The sequence below is a fragment of the Polistes fuscatus genome, unplaced genomic scaffold, assembly GCF_010416935.1.
Source record: "Polistes fuscatus isolate 324 unplaced genomic scaffold, CU_Pfus_HIC Scaffold1, whole genome shotgun sequence".
NCBI lineage: Eukaryota > Metazoa > Arthropoda > Insecta > Hymenoptera > Vespidae > Polistes > Polistes fuscatus.
Window position 1 is genome coordinate 10,021,559 of NW_025112997.1, and position 15,476 is coordinate 10,037,034.

Below are 15,476 nucleotides of genomic sequence, written 5' to 3' on the forward strand. Positions count from 1 at the left end.
AATTATACAACGCCGTTTAACAGTTGTATAGAAAATTTCAACATAATATGCATCCTATAATATAAAAATAGTGTAGGTATGATAGACAAATCATGTGAAAAGCGCGCGGGAGTCATAGTAAAAAGTAATTAGGAGCCTCAATGATTAAGCGATGAGAAAATCTGTGGAATATTGATGGGTCCAGATGTCATATTTTATAAAGATGCCAATGTTGAAAAAATTGTACACAGGATAAACATAGCCACTTATTGGCTCAATATTGTTCCTTAGCCACTTATGTGCTCAATAATGCTCCGTACCACATCCTTTGCTATGTGCCTAGAAAATCAGGTGAACCCTCGCTTGGTAGACTATTCCAGTATCCAAAGTTTCAATGGACGCTCTAGCTAATAAAAGTTTCTTCCAGGCTGATATGGTAGATATTTATTTGAATCAAAAAGGAACGAGTACTTTATTAATGATCAGCACGGAAATGGATAAAGCTTCCTATTATGGAAAACAAACTTTACACTATGTTTATATAAAAAGTGAAACTGCAATGGTCATGTTCAGTAAAAAAGGTCCTATTCATTCAGTGCAGTAATCTCCAAATAATACTGAATTCTGTGTTGTTTATGGTTTTATGCTCGCTAAAGCCACACTTTTTAATTTTTAATGTGAACCAATATTTGAATTTCTAGTTGTATTCAATTGTGAGGTTATTAATAAAAAACTTATTGCCGAAATCTCAAAATCTGATACTACTCTACTAGAATGGTCACCGAATGGTGAATATTTTATGACAGCTACCACAACGCTTAGATTGCGAATAGGAAATTGGCTTAATATAAGATATGGCACTATAGCGGAACATTATTGTATGAACTATCGTAAAATAAATAAGAAGAATTATGGGAAGTTCTTTGGCAAACATTTCCTTCTAACACATTTAAAGAAAAACCAATTAGTTACAAATCTGTAGAAAACAGGTGTACAGACCTCCTTCCGCTAGAATTATATGAAGAATTTTGTCCAAAACCAAACTCATTTTAATTCATCGAAAGCTGCCTTAAAGGCAAGAAAGAAACGCGAATTAAAAAAGGCTAAAAAAGAATTGAAGTTACAAACGAGCGTAAACTCAGCTACTAGTGGGGTGTTTTCTCACACAAATAATCCAACTGCCAATGGTCAGGTCTCAAATAATTCATAAAAAAATCGAAATAACACTGTTCATAACACTGTCAGATCTTATGGAAGATCCTAAGAAGAAAAAGAAAATAAAGAGACTTAAGAGCAAATTAGACCAAATATTAAAATTGAAAAAACAGTTATCAGCAGGAAACAATTAGAAATCAATCAATTAAAAAAGGTCAAAAAGGAAGCAGAGTTAGTAAAAGAACTGGAAAAATTTATTTTGTGATGAATTGCTGAACTTCTTACAAAGAAGAGAACAAATTTGGATATTTGTTTCACACTACGCTATCTAAGAGACACGATTAATTCAAATAAATTGGTTTCCCTACAAATGGAGTAATGCGAACAATCTGAAATTGAATTGGTAAATTCTTAAGTCAGTTTACAAATTATTGTGGTTACACACACATACACGAAGATGTATCAATTTATGACGATTCGGAGAAGTTTGCTTCTCTTTGATCAGATTTTTTTAATTATGATATTACCGATACGAAAAAAAGAAATTGAAATCTAGTGCCAGTTTATAATATTGATAGTAACTAATCTTCTTTTAAATGTATTATGAAAGTTAATATAAAAAAAAGAAAGAGAAAAATACAAACAAAAATAAAACATGAAAAGTATGAATATATCATACGAGATACTTGGCACGTATATAAATAATATAATACACGCGTACACATATACATACACGAACTTAACAGAAATAAGATCGAAGTAAATGAAACATTTACTTAATATCAACATTAACTTTGGTGTTATATATGGTAAATAGAAGAACTTATATGTAAACGTGAATATTTACATGAAAATTGATAAAATCGATTACAATGTAGCGCAACTATGAAATATACAAATATGTTCCTTATATGATAGATGCTACTTTTAAAAAAAGTCGTGTTTTCAAATGCCGATTGCTTACCAAAGATCAGAAGTATTATTTTTGTTTTCTTTATGAATTTTTGCATTTTCTACACGATATATATATAATAAATAAATAAATAAATATAAAAAGAGAGAGAGAGAGAGAGAGAAATTGAAATTATACGATACAATAAAACGATGACGATAATACATATTCGCTTTTAATTGAACGTTAAATAAAATAAGTGTATAGGAAAAAAGGGGGAGCAAAAGCTTTAGTTTTAGAAATAAAAAGAGTAACGGATCTAAATTTAAGTCAGGGATTTCTAACGCCCTCGCTAGCCGGCCATTGACTTTACGCGAACTCAACTTTCTCTCCTCTCTTTTGCCTGCTGTTCGCATATAGTATATATGCATATGTATATGTATATTTATGTGTATATGTATATGTCGTGTCTCTGCGGTTAGTGACTTTTATTTTTTCCCTTTCCTGATTTCTCATCCTTATCCACTTCTTCTTTTTCTTCTTTCAGATATTCCTTTACCAAACACTTGATGCACTTTCAGTGCTAAGGCAAAAATTTCTAAATAAAAAAAAAAAGAAACTTTCTAAATATAAATTACATGAGAAATGAGTCTATTATTGTTAACAAATATTTAGTATATTAATAAATATAAGTGATGGCGAAATTTTTAAAATTAATTGAAATTAGAGTTTTATTAAAATAATCAAAAGTTGTTGGATGATATTTTAATAAATTCTATTATATGATTTCTTTTGAAAATACGTTTGTTTTTTTTCATATTAGAAAAAGAATTTCTAAGTTGATACTTTTACGTCTTGAAGAAATAATGTAACATTCAAAAGTTTCGAAGAAGAATTATTGATATTTGGAATATCGTTGAAACTTTTGGCTCAGCCTATATTAAAAATTTCTGATATTATTTATTGGCGAAGTCAATATTTCAATTCCCAATCTCGTACTTTGTATATTTTATAAAAACAAATTAACATAAAAAGTTTCGAAATAAATTTATCGATTTTTAACATAACCTAACAATGTTTATCTACCCTGTATTAAAAATTTTGATATTATTTACCGACCAAGCAAAAATTTTAATTTCTACGCTTATATTTGTAAATCTCTCAAGAGAAAAATTAACATAAAAAGTTTAACAATAATGTATTAAATTTTTATAATAACATTGAAACTATTGGTACAAAAATTTTCGATTCACCTCAGATTAAAAAATTCCAATATTATTTATTGGCTAAGATAATATTTTAATTAGATGTAAGCCTCCAACTAATTCAATCGAGCTCAGCGAGCTTTCGTGCATGGATGCTTGCTTGGTTGCTTGGTTGGGTTTATCGTTAGAAAGTGAAATCGTACGTCAAAGAGGATTTATTATTCAGATTCACGTCAAACTTTATCATCGTCCAACGCGCTTCCAAATCGATCGTTGTCCAACCCCCGATAGAAACACTTTCCCATCGCGGAAGTTCCGTTGATACTTTCCCCTTTCGAATTTGAACGACTAACGGATGCGTTTTACGTTATTTGTGATATACGAACCCTCCCCTTACCCACACTCCGTCCCTTCGATTGCGATGCAAGAAAATTGCTTTGACAAAAATATGAGAAATAAAAAATAAACAGAAAACATATCAATCGTATTCATCGTATGAAAACGAAAAATCAAATAATTAAATAAACGTATGTTAATTTTATTATAAATCAAAATAAATCCGAAATATTTAGGTTGCTCGGAGAATTCATGCAAGCGGCAAAAAAAATTCATGTAATCAAAAGAAATTAATATAACTATGGACACATTGTTGACTCTAAAACAATATTAGATTTTACTGTTACTTTTTCTGAACTCTTATACTAATAATCTATTGTGTAGTATGATAAGTAACAATATTAGAATATTTTATATGTGGATGGGTTATTCACCAATTTATGTACCTGATATGCATTCATGCAATATACCACATAACAATATCTTTCTACTTCCCAACCCATACTTTGTTAAGTTAATTTTGTAGTAGTCCACGTTAATTAGTCCGTAATTATAGTACGTAAACATTATTCCATGCCAACAGTGGGCAAACTGTGGCCCCTGAAGCCACTCTGCGCGGTTTCCGAGACAATATTAGGTTTTATTGTCATTTATTCTATACTTTTATATTAATATATCAATATTAGAACTGTTTATATAGAAACAGTCGGTATAAAAATATGTCCAAAGTATAATTAAACTTCTGAGTGATCAAAAAAAAAATCGTATAAAAGGTATTATATATGACTCTTATTATCAAAGAAGTTTCCCACTTCAGAACTAATGTGTGTGAAAGCGCTGGAACATGGTATTGCAGCGTTATGCCAACCACGTGCTCGTTGTTAGTTATGTCCTCTTTGTTTTTTAATAGTTAGTGTAACTAGAATTGCCAGAATAATTAGAGTAATTAGTAGTGTAGGAGAATCGTAGTGCAGTTTAATTAACAAGGGTTGTATTATGTGTGGTGAGAACTATCTTTATTCAAATGTACCTCATTCATACCTCAATATAACTTAACGATATACGCTAATCACCCTAATTCCTTCTCTTCCATATGTATTATATATGAAATGTGTATATGCATAGTATGTAATATATTCACTATAGTTATTATAATATGGACCACTAGTTTATTAATTTTTTATTAGGAGTCATTCTGTATTTTATTTATTATTGTGATACCAAGAAAACCCTTGATCTTTTAATGAATTGTAAACTTCTATCAACTGATATTAGTATAATGGATTATTTACTGGATAACTAATTTTTATTACTAAAGTACTCCAGATTTTACCGGCTAAATTGTAGAAACATATTCTTCAAGTGAACGGACATCATGATGTTCACTTCTAGATCAAAATGAAACCAAGTTGTATAATTAAAAATTGATATTAATAAATACGAAAAGATGTATGATTAGTATTGTTTTTCTAATTAAATTTGCTGTTATTTATTTCAATTTCATTTGTTTATTCAAACTTTTTTTATTCAGTTTGTTTATTCAGACATTCTGTATATTCTGTATATTTCTACTATATTGTATTATACTATACTATATATATATATGTGTGCGTGTGTGCGCGTGTATGTGTAAAAGCGAAAGTTTTGAAGGGACACCCCCTTTAGTTATATCGAACGCAAGGTCAATATCTCTGCTCATCAAAAGCCCGTGTATTTTCTCCGGTACTAAGCTGGCTACTATAATTCAGTCGACGGTAGAAACGCATGTCACCACCACCACTACCAGGACCACGACTATAACTACCACTACTATAGGATACAGTTTTCTTCGAGTTACGTGATAAACTGCACCAACGACAATATTTTACCGGTGATACTTCGAATTTATTTCGCTCCTCGAACTACCACGGAACTATGGCGGACCACCCTGTTTTGTACGATTTCCTTCTATTGTGCATCAAGAGAGAAAGAGAAACACACGCTGCAGAATATTAAGTAAATTCTCTATATCTCTATCTCTTTCTCTCTTCGAGATTCCAGAAAATTTATGAACAGAAGTAATGACCTAAAGTTTATTCAAGATTGTTAGGAATCACTTATTTGAATTTCTGTTAAATAAGCAACCACCACTGTGAATTTACATACTCACTCTTCGAAAAATATATCTTTTCTTTTTTTTTATTATTTTCTTTTTCTTCTCAACTCTTTTCGTTTATACTCCTCCCTTTACTACTATCCTCTTTATTTTTCTTCCTTACGAGGGTTAACGTACAGTTAAAACGTTTGAAGGATTGAAAAGAATGTTGAATTAAAGCACGCTTTTATTACACCTACGTACTTTTAAAACTTCTTTCACATGAGTATATATATATGAGATAGGAGTATGATACTGAATTTACATGTACATCCAATGGAAACGTTCACACGACAATTCTCGTGAAATACTGTTAAATGTGAAGATACTGATCTCGTGAATCCAAATAACCTTGGCTGTTTGCGATATTTTTTCTTCAATCAAAACGTTGAATTAAATTCACATGGGAACTCAGAGTTCACCAATAATCCAATTTTTCGAGTTTAGAATATAAAAAATCTTTCACAGAGAGAGTAAAGTTATTAATTTTTTTTTTATAGATGGTTAAGCAAAGAACAAATGAAGACTCCAAAATTTCAACCTTAGATGTACATATCATATACATATCCGTATAACAATACAGAGTAAATCAATAAGAAATATTATTTAGAATATCTCGCTTCCTATTGGTTGTATTAAAAAAGATTTAATAAATTATATAACCTTTTAAGAGACACATTATATGGATAACATTTGATTTTTTATCCTTTATTTTTTTCAGAGATATTAAAATGATCCTGAATTTTATGTAGATCAATGCATCTATTTTTTGAAACCACGTTGATGCTGATAGAAGGAAAAATTCAATAACATATAATATAATAAATTTGAGATAATTCAATAAGATATAAATATGAAATAAAAAATCTAAAAAATTCCAATATAATAAATAAAAAAAATCAAATTATATGCATTCAATGTATTTTTTAAAATTTATTAAAATATTTATCATTAAATAAATTTATTAATACATTTTTATAGATGAATCATTTAATATTATTAATTAATTTCTTTTTATATCATTAATTTTGTCATTGTATACATACTATGATATATGTATCTCATATTTGTATTTCTATATGAAACCAGCCTTATATTTTATTATAATAGATCACGTGATTGTAAGAACAGATTGATAGTCTCGTTCCGTTTAGAGCTTTAATTTAAACGTTTATCTACGATAACAAACTTTTGACCACAAACTTTATGAAACTAGGACAAGCTCTGGGGAAGCTTCTCTTCCATAAAAGCTGGACGTTTAAATAGACGAATATAATCGCGATGGAACTCAAAATGTTCCTCGAACATTCTCGAACGCAATATCTAAATGTTTAATAAACTATTCTTATAGTTCGATAAAATAATGTCCTACGGATAATTTCCTTTGTTCAATATTTGAACAATTTATGAATATTGCGTAGATTAAAAATATTTTCATAACTATTTTTTGATAATACCATAACGATTTACAGGTTTTTGAACATTTATTATAATATCATTAACAAGCAGTCTGTAAAATATCATTTATTATAAACAAAGAATGACTTATACATTGATACTGTGAACATTATACATTGAAACTACAGCACCCTCAATGTTTTTCTAAATAACCAAATATTTATTCATTTAGTTATAATTGCTTAGAAAATTTAATTTTATTATCAATAATTTTATACAATTCTTTTACTTTATATAAAAAAAAACAAAAATGTGCTTGGCCTCCGTCCAATTGTTCATACTTTATTTTTAATGTTATTTGCTTTTTATATGCTTTTTAGTATCAGAAACAGTTTAATACCTATTTAAGTAAAAATAATACAAAGTACATTTGTTTTATATATAAAATTACATATTTATTAATATACTTGGAATATTAAAAAATTTCGGTCTGATATTTTATTAAATGATAAAGAAAAGAGAGGGTACTAAACTTATACTCCGCGCTTTTCAACTACAATAAACATTTCCTTCGATGAATTAACAATTATTTTAACATATCGAACACTTTCAAGGAATATCACATCCCCACTCATTCTTTCACAAACAAATGCATTTCGCAATAACTATCGATCGACGTATTTCATACATACATACACCCACATAATCACCACACAAACACTAGAACCTTCCATAATTTCTTTCAACTGTCTATCACAACTATGGTATCTATCTTATTCTTTTTCTCTCCCTCTTTCTCTCTCTCACTCTCTCTCTCTCTCTCTCTCTCTTCTCATGTCTTTTCATAATATTTTATAGTTACCGTCGTCTAAGAAGTTTTCACTTTAAAAATAATAAAATTTTATCTTATATGAGACTTTAGAAAATCGAAGAACCCTAACAAGACTACGTTTACTAGAAAAGAACTTCCATAGTTAAATGCAAGCTATTAGCATAATTCGTCACTGTGTGTCACGTAGTTCCACTATTTCTTCAACTGTCACACAATCATCAAGGAAAAAGGTTATTGAACTTTCAACTCGAAAAAAAACAGGAGTAATCGATTTCATTTATTAATAATTTTGAATTATACTTAATTGTTTATAATTTTATGAATAATAAACAATATTATTTTCGTGTTGAATTTGTTTTAATTTTTGTCATAATTTTGATATTTTATTATAATACGTTTAGCACGATGACTCCCGCGCGCTTTTCACATGATTTGTCTATCATACCTACACTATTTTTATATTATAGGATGCATATTATGTTGAAATTTTCTATACAACTGTTAAACGGCGTTGTATAATTGTGTTTTATTTGATTTTTATGGTGAGGTCACCGGTGACCGTCGAAGCGCTGTAGACCATTTTATGATTATTTGCTTCTTCTAAATACGGAAAAGATTGAGGAATTTATAGTAACAAATAATTTCTGACCGTGACGATTGATTTTATTTGCAGAAGATCTATACAAAGACCAAAAGGACCGAGTTCCACGAAAAAATATATTATATTTACTCAGTTTATAATAGTCACAAACCCTTTCGAAGAACCTTAAATAGATTTTTTGGTATTTTCTTCAAATTTTTCTATTTTATATTTTCTTCGATATTTTATCTTTGTTTGCAAGAATCTGAAAGTGGATAGTTTTCAACAAATATACTTGTGTTGTAAATTCAATTGTGTTATAGAAACAAGTAACTCGAAAAAATATTTCCATTCCCGATTTTAGGATGAAGTTAGCAAAGTATTTAGTACAATGTTCTGATGTTGAAGATTGCATTTTATCAAGCAATTACATACAGAAAAGACGTTATCACGAATTAAAAAAAGGATCGGGAAGTGCTGACTGTTTTTGTTCACATTTTCTTTGTCTACCGTCTCTAAACGTAACTCATCGAAGTGTACCCAAATAAAATATATATTTTCTTTGTAATAAATAAATTATTTTGGCATGCTCTGTATGTCATAAATTTCTTCAAACCCTTATAAAAACAATGTTATTATTTAAAAATTTATCAGAATCGATATTTATTCTAATTATGTATTTTTACTAAAAGTCGTATTGAGGTCACCGATGACCTACACGGCAGTCAACGTGTTAAATTATATTTACAGGGTACATGTATGTTTCGAAAGTTGCAGTATCCGTAAAAAAAAAATTTTCAATATATTCCTCGAAATTCGTTTTTCAGACAAAGAAAAGTTTAATCCTAGAAATAATACAAATTTGTCAAACCAAATCAAGGAAGAAAAGAACGAAAACGGCTAACCCAAAATCGCGAAAGCTTCTAAACAGCACGTCGATTCTTTTCTGATACTTTCAGGTATGTGACCTTATTGATGAAAGTGACGCTTTTACATTAACTATATTAGTATAATAAACGAGAACAATTTAAACAGGTTCCGTAAATATATTTCTAGTATAAATTAAAAGAAAATGTGGTCTGTACTTGACAAAAGAAAATTTTAGTTAATATTATCTAGCAAATCTGGACAATAATAATCTTTTATAACTTTTTACCAGAGAGATCATAAATGCCATATTTCATCCTCATATTTTATTGTTAAGTAGATTTATGTCCATTGGAAACAAAATATTTTTTTACTATAGGTAATTAAAGGGATTATTGTAAAAATAAACTAAACATCGACCACAAAAAGATTTGCAAAAGATTGGATAGAAAATGTATAAACAAAAATTTGTTTAACTTTTGCATTAACAAACGAAGAAACTTTCTCCCCGCGCGAATATTAATCGTCGCGAACATTAAGGAATAAGGGATTATTATATTGCAAAATACTTTCCTTACGTAACATCTGTGATATTCTCTCAATTTTAAGTGAATCAACGACAGCTGCTGTCGATATCGAAAAAGTGTCTACGAGACCGAGTAACCGCGGGCTATTCAAACGAATTTAACAAAGAGTTACGTTTCTATATCGGTATTGGATGGTTATTCGAGCGTACTCATTTATAATATGTGTATATGTGTAAATATATATGTGTGTTATTTTACGTATCTGAAGATATTTTTTTTGTACCTGTATGTAGGTGCATACATGAATATCGAACAGTAATAGTGTTCCATTTTCAAACGGCACGCTTAAAGCTCAATTATTTGTTAATGCTCTCGAATGAAATTACTTTTAATCGAGAGCCCTGTATATTTTCACTTAATTATCCTATGGCCATTAGCGAGAACATTTTAACTCGTTACTGCACGCCAGCTAAAGAGGATACACGATATATTTGATAATAAATCGTTACGTTACGTTGCGTTCCGTTTTCATTTCGTTTCGTTTCGTTTGGTTTAGTTTAGTTTCGTTCATTCGTTCATTAAATGATAATATCTTCGATCGAAACGAGAAATTACAATTAAATCTGTTTAGAGACCTAATGAGAATAATAGATCATTTATAGAAATGATTTTGCGACGAATTAATCTAAAGAGAGAGAAAGAGAGATATCTATAGAGAGACGAATTAACATTTAGTCGAATTATCTAAATTATTATTTCAATATACATATATGAATGTAGAAAGTTCATACGAAATGCGAATGTCAAACAGGTCGAACTAAATCTCTTCAATACATACAAACGTATATATGCATTTATATTCGTGTACATAAAATACCGAATTAAATTATTTGAACAGAGTAAATTTTCCTATAATATTCTCTATATATGTTTCTGCAGAACGTACGATTATTAAATTTATTTTTTTTTATTAATATATCTCTCAAATGTAAAATCTAAATAGATGTATTGCAATATATAAAGTTGAAATTAGTGTACAATTAAAAAAAAAAGTAGTTTTTAATAATTAAAAATAATTTTTAGCTGAAAATGAACTTTTGTGTAATTTCTGCTATTTTTTTTTTAATAATTACTATCTATTAGGTCAGTATTCCTTTTTCAACTTTTTGCCAGTATTTTATTAAATAAATAGTTAATATATTAAAATGTTTTGTTCAGTATTAATAACAATTTATTAATCTTTACAAGGAGCAAAACTGTGTTTAGGTTGTATTAGGATTACATACTGATACGAAGTTTATGTTGATATTGTTTCCTAAATACTAATCATCTATTTAAAATACTAACAAATTAGATTTACAAATATTTTAATTAAAATATTCATAGTCAGTATACTAATGTGTGTATATAATACTGACCACTTATGTTACATACTGATACTTTATTATAAATACTGAGCATTAATTGAATGTATTTACAATAAATATATTTATTAATATATTAATAAATATTTTAATTAAAATTCTCTGACAATTTTTTTGTACTAATTTGTATACATAATAGTGGTCATTTATACAATATACTAATATTTTATTTTATACTGACCATAAATTTAAAATACTATCCAATTATTATACTAACAGATATTTTAATTAAAATTTTTTCTTTTAATCAGTGCAAAATAGTATATATATAATAATACATATACTACTGATCATTTATATAGTCAGCTTTTATAAATTTCCCATTATTCTTATTAATCCCTGCAGCTTACAATGTTTTTAAACTTCACACTCCAAGTACAAATATACTTAAGAAAAATAAAATAAAATAAAGAATCTCAATTTGGCCAAATAACAGTTATTAGAGAAAAATGTAATTTGTGCCAATAACTTTATCCTGTACCCAATATACGAGCTTACATAAGATACAAATATATACTTATGGTCTCGCAAAAAAAAAACTTATATCCAAAGAGGTAAAGATAAAAGAAGAAAAAGAAAAGAAGTACTTAAGTACTTACCTTGTAAGATGTCCGCGAAAATAAGGAGGAGGCATAGCAGGAGAGACAGTTTCCTGGAATCCCCAGCTTCCATGTTGCACGTTGCTGTTGCTATCTTCTTTCGTATTTTTCTCTATCTATATATACGTTTCTCTTTCTTTATATTATGACAAAATTTTAGTTTCTTTTTCTTATCCGACCGAACACACACAGAAGCCCGATTTGATTAACACTTTAAAACACACAGATATACACACATGAGAAAAAAAATAAATAAGAAACACAAAAAAGTCAAAGTCGAACAAAAAATTAATTAGTACAACGACAATTTTATAATTAAATTAATGATTTAACTGCTATTTTAACGATTGTTAAATCTGTTTCAAATGATTCCGCGTTATTTTTCGTTACTTGAAAAAGATTTATCAGCAGTCAAACGCTTTGTGCTTCCACCTTTGAAAACGCGCGATAAAGCACGCTTTCAAATATTTCGCGCGGGCTTATATTCGCGGGCGCTTATATTCAAAAAAAAACGTTCTATCGAGACTACGTTACCTATTCCTTTTTAAAACTTACTTATTTCAATACTATTATGTTCAGAAATATAGACTTGTCCATTATTCGTGTCTCATAAGAATAGAGAATTTTCCGCAAACGTTGACAAAATTATCGTCCATCTTGCTTTATCAATATTCAAATTTGTTCAATTACGCGCCGAAATTCAAATCATTTGAGAAGAAAATAATTTCTGAAAACGTCCAATCACGATTGACGATTGTCGTAAAAGATTAAAAAATTAAAACGTCTTACTGTTTAATTCACTCGAAGTACATAGAGTTGAATTAAATACGAAAGAACTTTCAAAAATGACGTTTCAGTTTTAAAAACGATCGAAACAATTTGTTCGCGTTTTCGATTAATTCGAAAATTCATTTTCTACGTAAACAGATCATCACACAAATGTTAGAACTATTTTTGAATTGTTCGATTTTTTTTTGTATAAAAATTCGAATATTGCTATCACCAAATATCAGTATAACGCGTGCGACCTTTTTTATCTTCGTAAAAAATGAAAGAAAACCTTCCGATCCACTTGCAACGATGTGCTGCACGAGACTGGCATCCCCTCCGTTGTGGTACTGCTCGATGGATTCAAGATGGCGCATCCAGTTCGCGCAGCTTCTCACCCTCTCTCTCACGCGTATTATATCCCTCTCTATCTTGTATCTTCTCCATCTCAACCAATAGCAATGCCTCTGTTCGTTACTTTCGATCCCTTCCTCTCTTCTTTAATGCTTCGCAACAAGTTGCAGTTGAATCGTGTAATGCACGATTTGAATGATCTTTTATGTATTGTTGTAGTTCTCTACTTTGTTTTTATTTACATTTCTTTTTTCTTTTAATGCGATATAGAATATGTTTAAATATTTAAAATACTATGTGCCGATTAATATGACAATTTATAACTAACAATAAATCAAAAAATAGAAAAAAATTAATCTTACGGTTTATTATTTAACACGTTGAGCGCCACGCGAATTCTTAAGGAAATCCCAGTCATGCCATGCGCGTTATTTAGTATTAAAAAAACAGTTAAATGTCAGTCACTAGTAACTAATCAACGTGTAAATAATCGTAGTATTATTAAATATCCAAATTTTTTTCATTTTTTGACTTATTGTTAGGTTACTGTCGTGATTAATACCATATATACCAACAATTATTTTCAATGATACCGTAATCTTTTTTTCTCTATCAAAAGATCTAAGTTTATCTTCATTTATATATGAGTACATCTATATAGATCAAAATTATACTGCTAAAAAGACGACATGTCATTAATTATCTTCTTCGTTTTCCTGGATCCTCGGATACTGTGCTCGAAGCATCGGAACTGTAGCAAATGTTTTGCTAAAAAAAAATAAACAAAAAGATAAAAAATAAAATGCAATAACTATTGTTCAAATCTCCTCTTCACTCACACACTCATACACACGTACATTTTACGTTTATATTAAAAAATATTTACGATGCTTACCCTGAATATTGTTCGTTCTACCGGAGAACTCGAAGGGGATGCTGAAGTTGATTTCACGTACTTTTTCCTCCTTTAACAAATAAAAACGTATCTCTAAATAGAATTTTGAAAAATATTGAATTGATGCATAAATAATTACGATTTTTATTATTTTTAATTTGGCATTAATTTTATCTAATTACTATCATGTAATAAACCATTGCAAAGGGTGCATTTGATAATACTAAGTTTCTATTATCTAGTATTTTAGGATTTTAATTCTTAAATTAATCCTTAAAAAAATACAATTTTATACAATTTTGTTGTATAAGTTTAAATTAGGATTTAAAAAAGAATAAACTGTTGAAAATATAAATCATGATTTTAATCAGGAGAAAACTGACAAACAGCTTAAAAGTCCAAAAATTGCGCGATAAAAATTAAGAAAGCCTTGATTTATTGGCAATAATTAAAGATTCATTATTTAACCAAATTCACAACTGAAGAAATTACAGTATAACACGTTATTGATCATTCAACAATAACTCGACATTTAAACTATAATACTTTTTGAAACTCGCTATTAAAAAACCATAATTACATTTGCATCAATCCAATAGGAAATGTTTGTATATCTTTGTTTGTTTGTTTTTATTATTCATCTTACTGGCAAACTCTGCTTCCAGGTATTGTGTCTTTGCTGCTGTAACTAATAGCAGCTAAACAACGTTCCTCGTCGTATCGATCCTGACAGCCTCCAGGACATCGTCCGAATTTGTTTTTGTACCATTCCTTTAGCTTTTCTATCGGTCCCTTCGGGACGATCGTTTTCGAGGTGCACCTTTCACCCTTAGAATAATCTGTATTTTTGTATAACACTGCGACACTAGAAAAATAATCGTATTAAAAGTATTATTCTCGCTTGGTTTACAATATTAATGTAAGAAATAAATTTACGGTGTGTTCGGTGATTCACACGGCGAACATTCCTCCGAGTGCCTACTGAGATATCTGTAGCAAACTAAACTCAAACCAACCAACAACCAAACCAATAACGCGCTCACTACTGCGATTATAATCAACTCGGTAGTTCCAAACATTATAGCTTCACTATCTAAGCATGAAAATAAATTATTAGATACTGTATATCAACAATTTTATTTTATTACTAATTTTTACCTTTATAAAGGGGTGATACGTCATCGATTGGCACACTATTAAGTTCGACCATTGTTGGCAATACTCCATTAAAACTACTTTTGATTTTCTTATTTCTTTCATTACCTCAAGAAAAAAAACCACAAATCTGTTCTTTTACGATATAACAGGTAACCAAGTAAGTTCGTGCCGTTTCTAGGCTTGTATATCATTTATCTTTATGGATTAAAACTGCACGAACTTTCTTGGTTATCTGATATATTCATAAAACCGAATGGAATTTTGTTTTTTTTTTTTCAGGACTTTATTTTTGTGTACACATATACCTGTTTTTTCCAGAGTGAAAATGATTCTAGAAACTCCACCAAATGCTGGATACCATTTTTCATCGTTC

The 15,476-nt window shown here is 29.0% G+C and overlaps 1 protein-coding gene and 1 long non-coding RNA gene across 4 annotated transcripts in view; both read right to left on the reverse strand.

The window, feature by feature from the left end:
* Positions 1–13,047, reverse strand: part of LOC122519926 (tyrosine-protein kinase transmembrane receptor Ror) — a 375,163-nt gene extending 362,116 nt beyond the window's left edge. The window contains exons 1-2 of one of the 3 annotated variants that reach the window (XM_043639755.1): positions 12,989–13,047; positions 11,929–12,139 (exon numbers count right to left, since the gene is read on the reverse strand). In XM_043639755.1, coding sequence (XP_043495690.1) covers positions 11,929–12,001 — 73 coding nt within the window. In that variant the 5' untranslated portion in view covers positions 12,002–12,139; positions 12,989–13,047. The other 2 variants (XM_043639738.1, XM_043639746.1) reach the window with 2 other exon arrangements.
* Positions 13,048–13,582: 535 nt separating this feature from the next.
* Positions 13,583–14,649, reverse strand: LOC122518643. Its single transcript, XR_006304119.1, has 3 exons — positions 14,592–14,649; positions 13,946–14,015; positions 13,583–13,818 (listed from the first exon to the last, which is right to left on the reverse strand). It is a non-coding gene; the product is annotated as an uncharacterized LOC122518643 (long non-coding RNA).
* Positions 14,650–15,476: the final 827 nt, after the last annotated feature.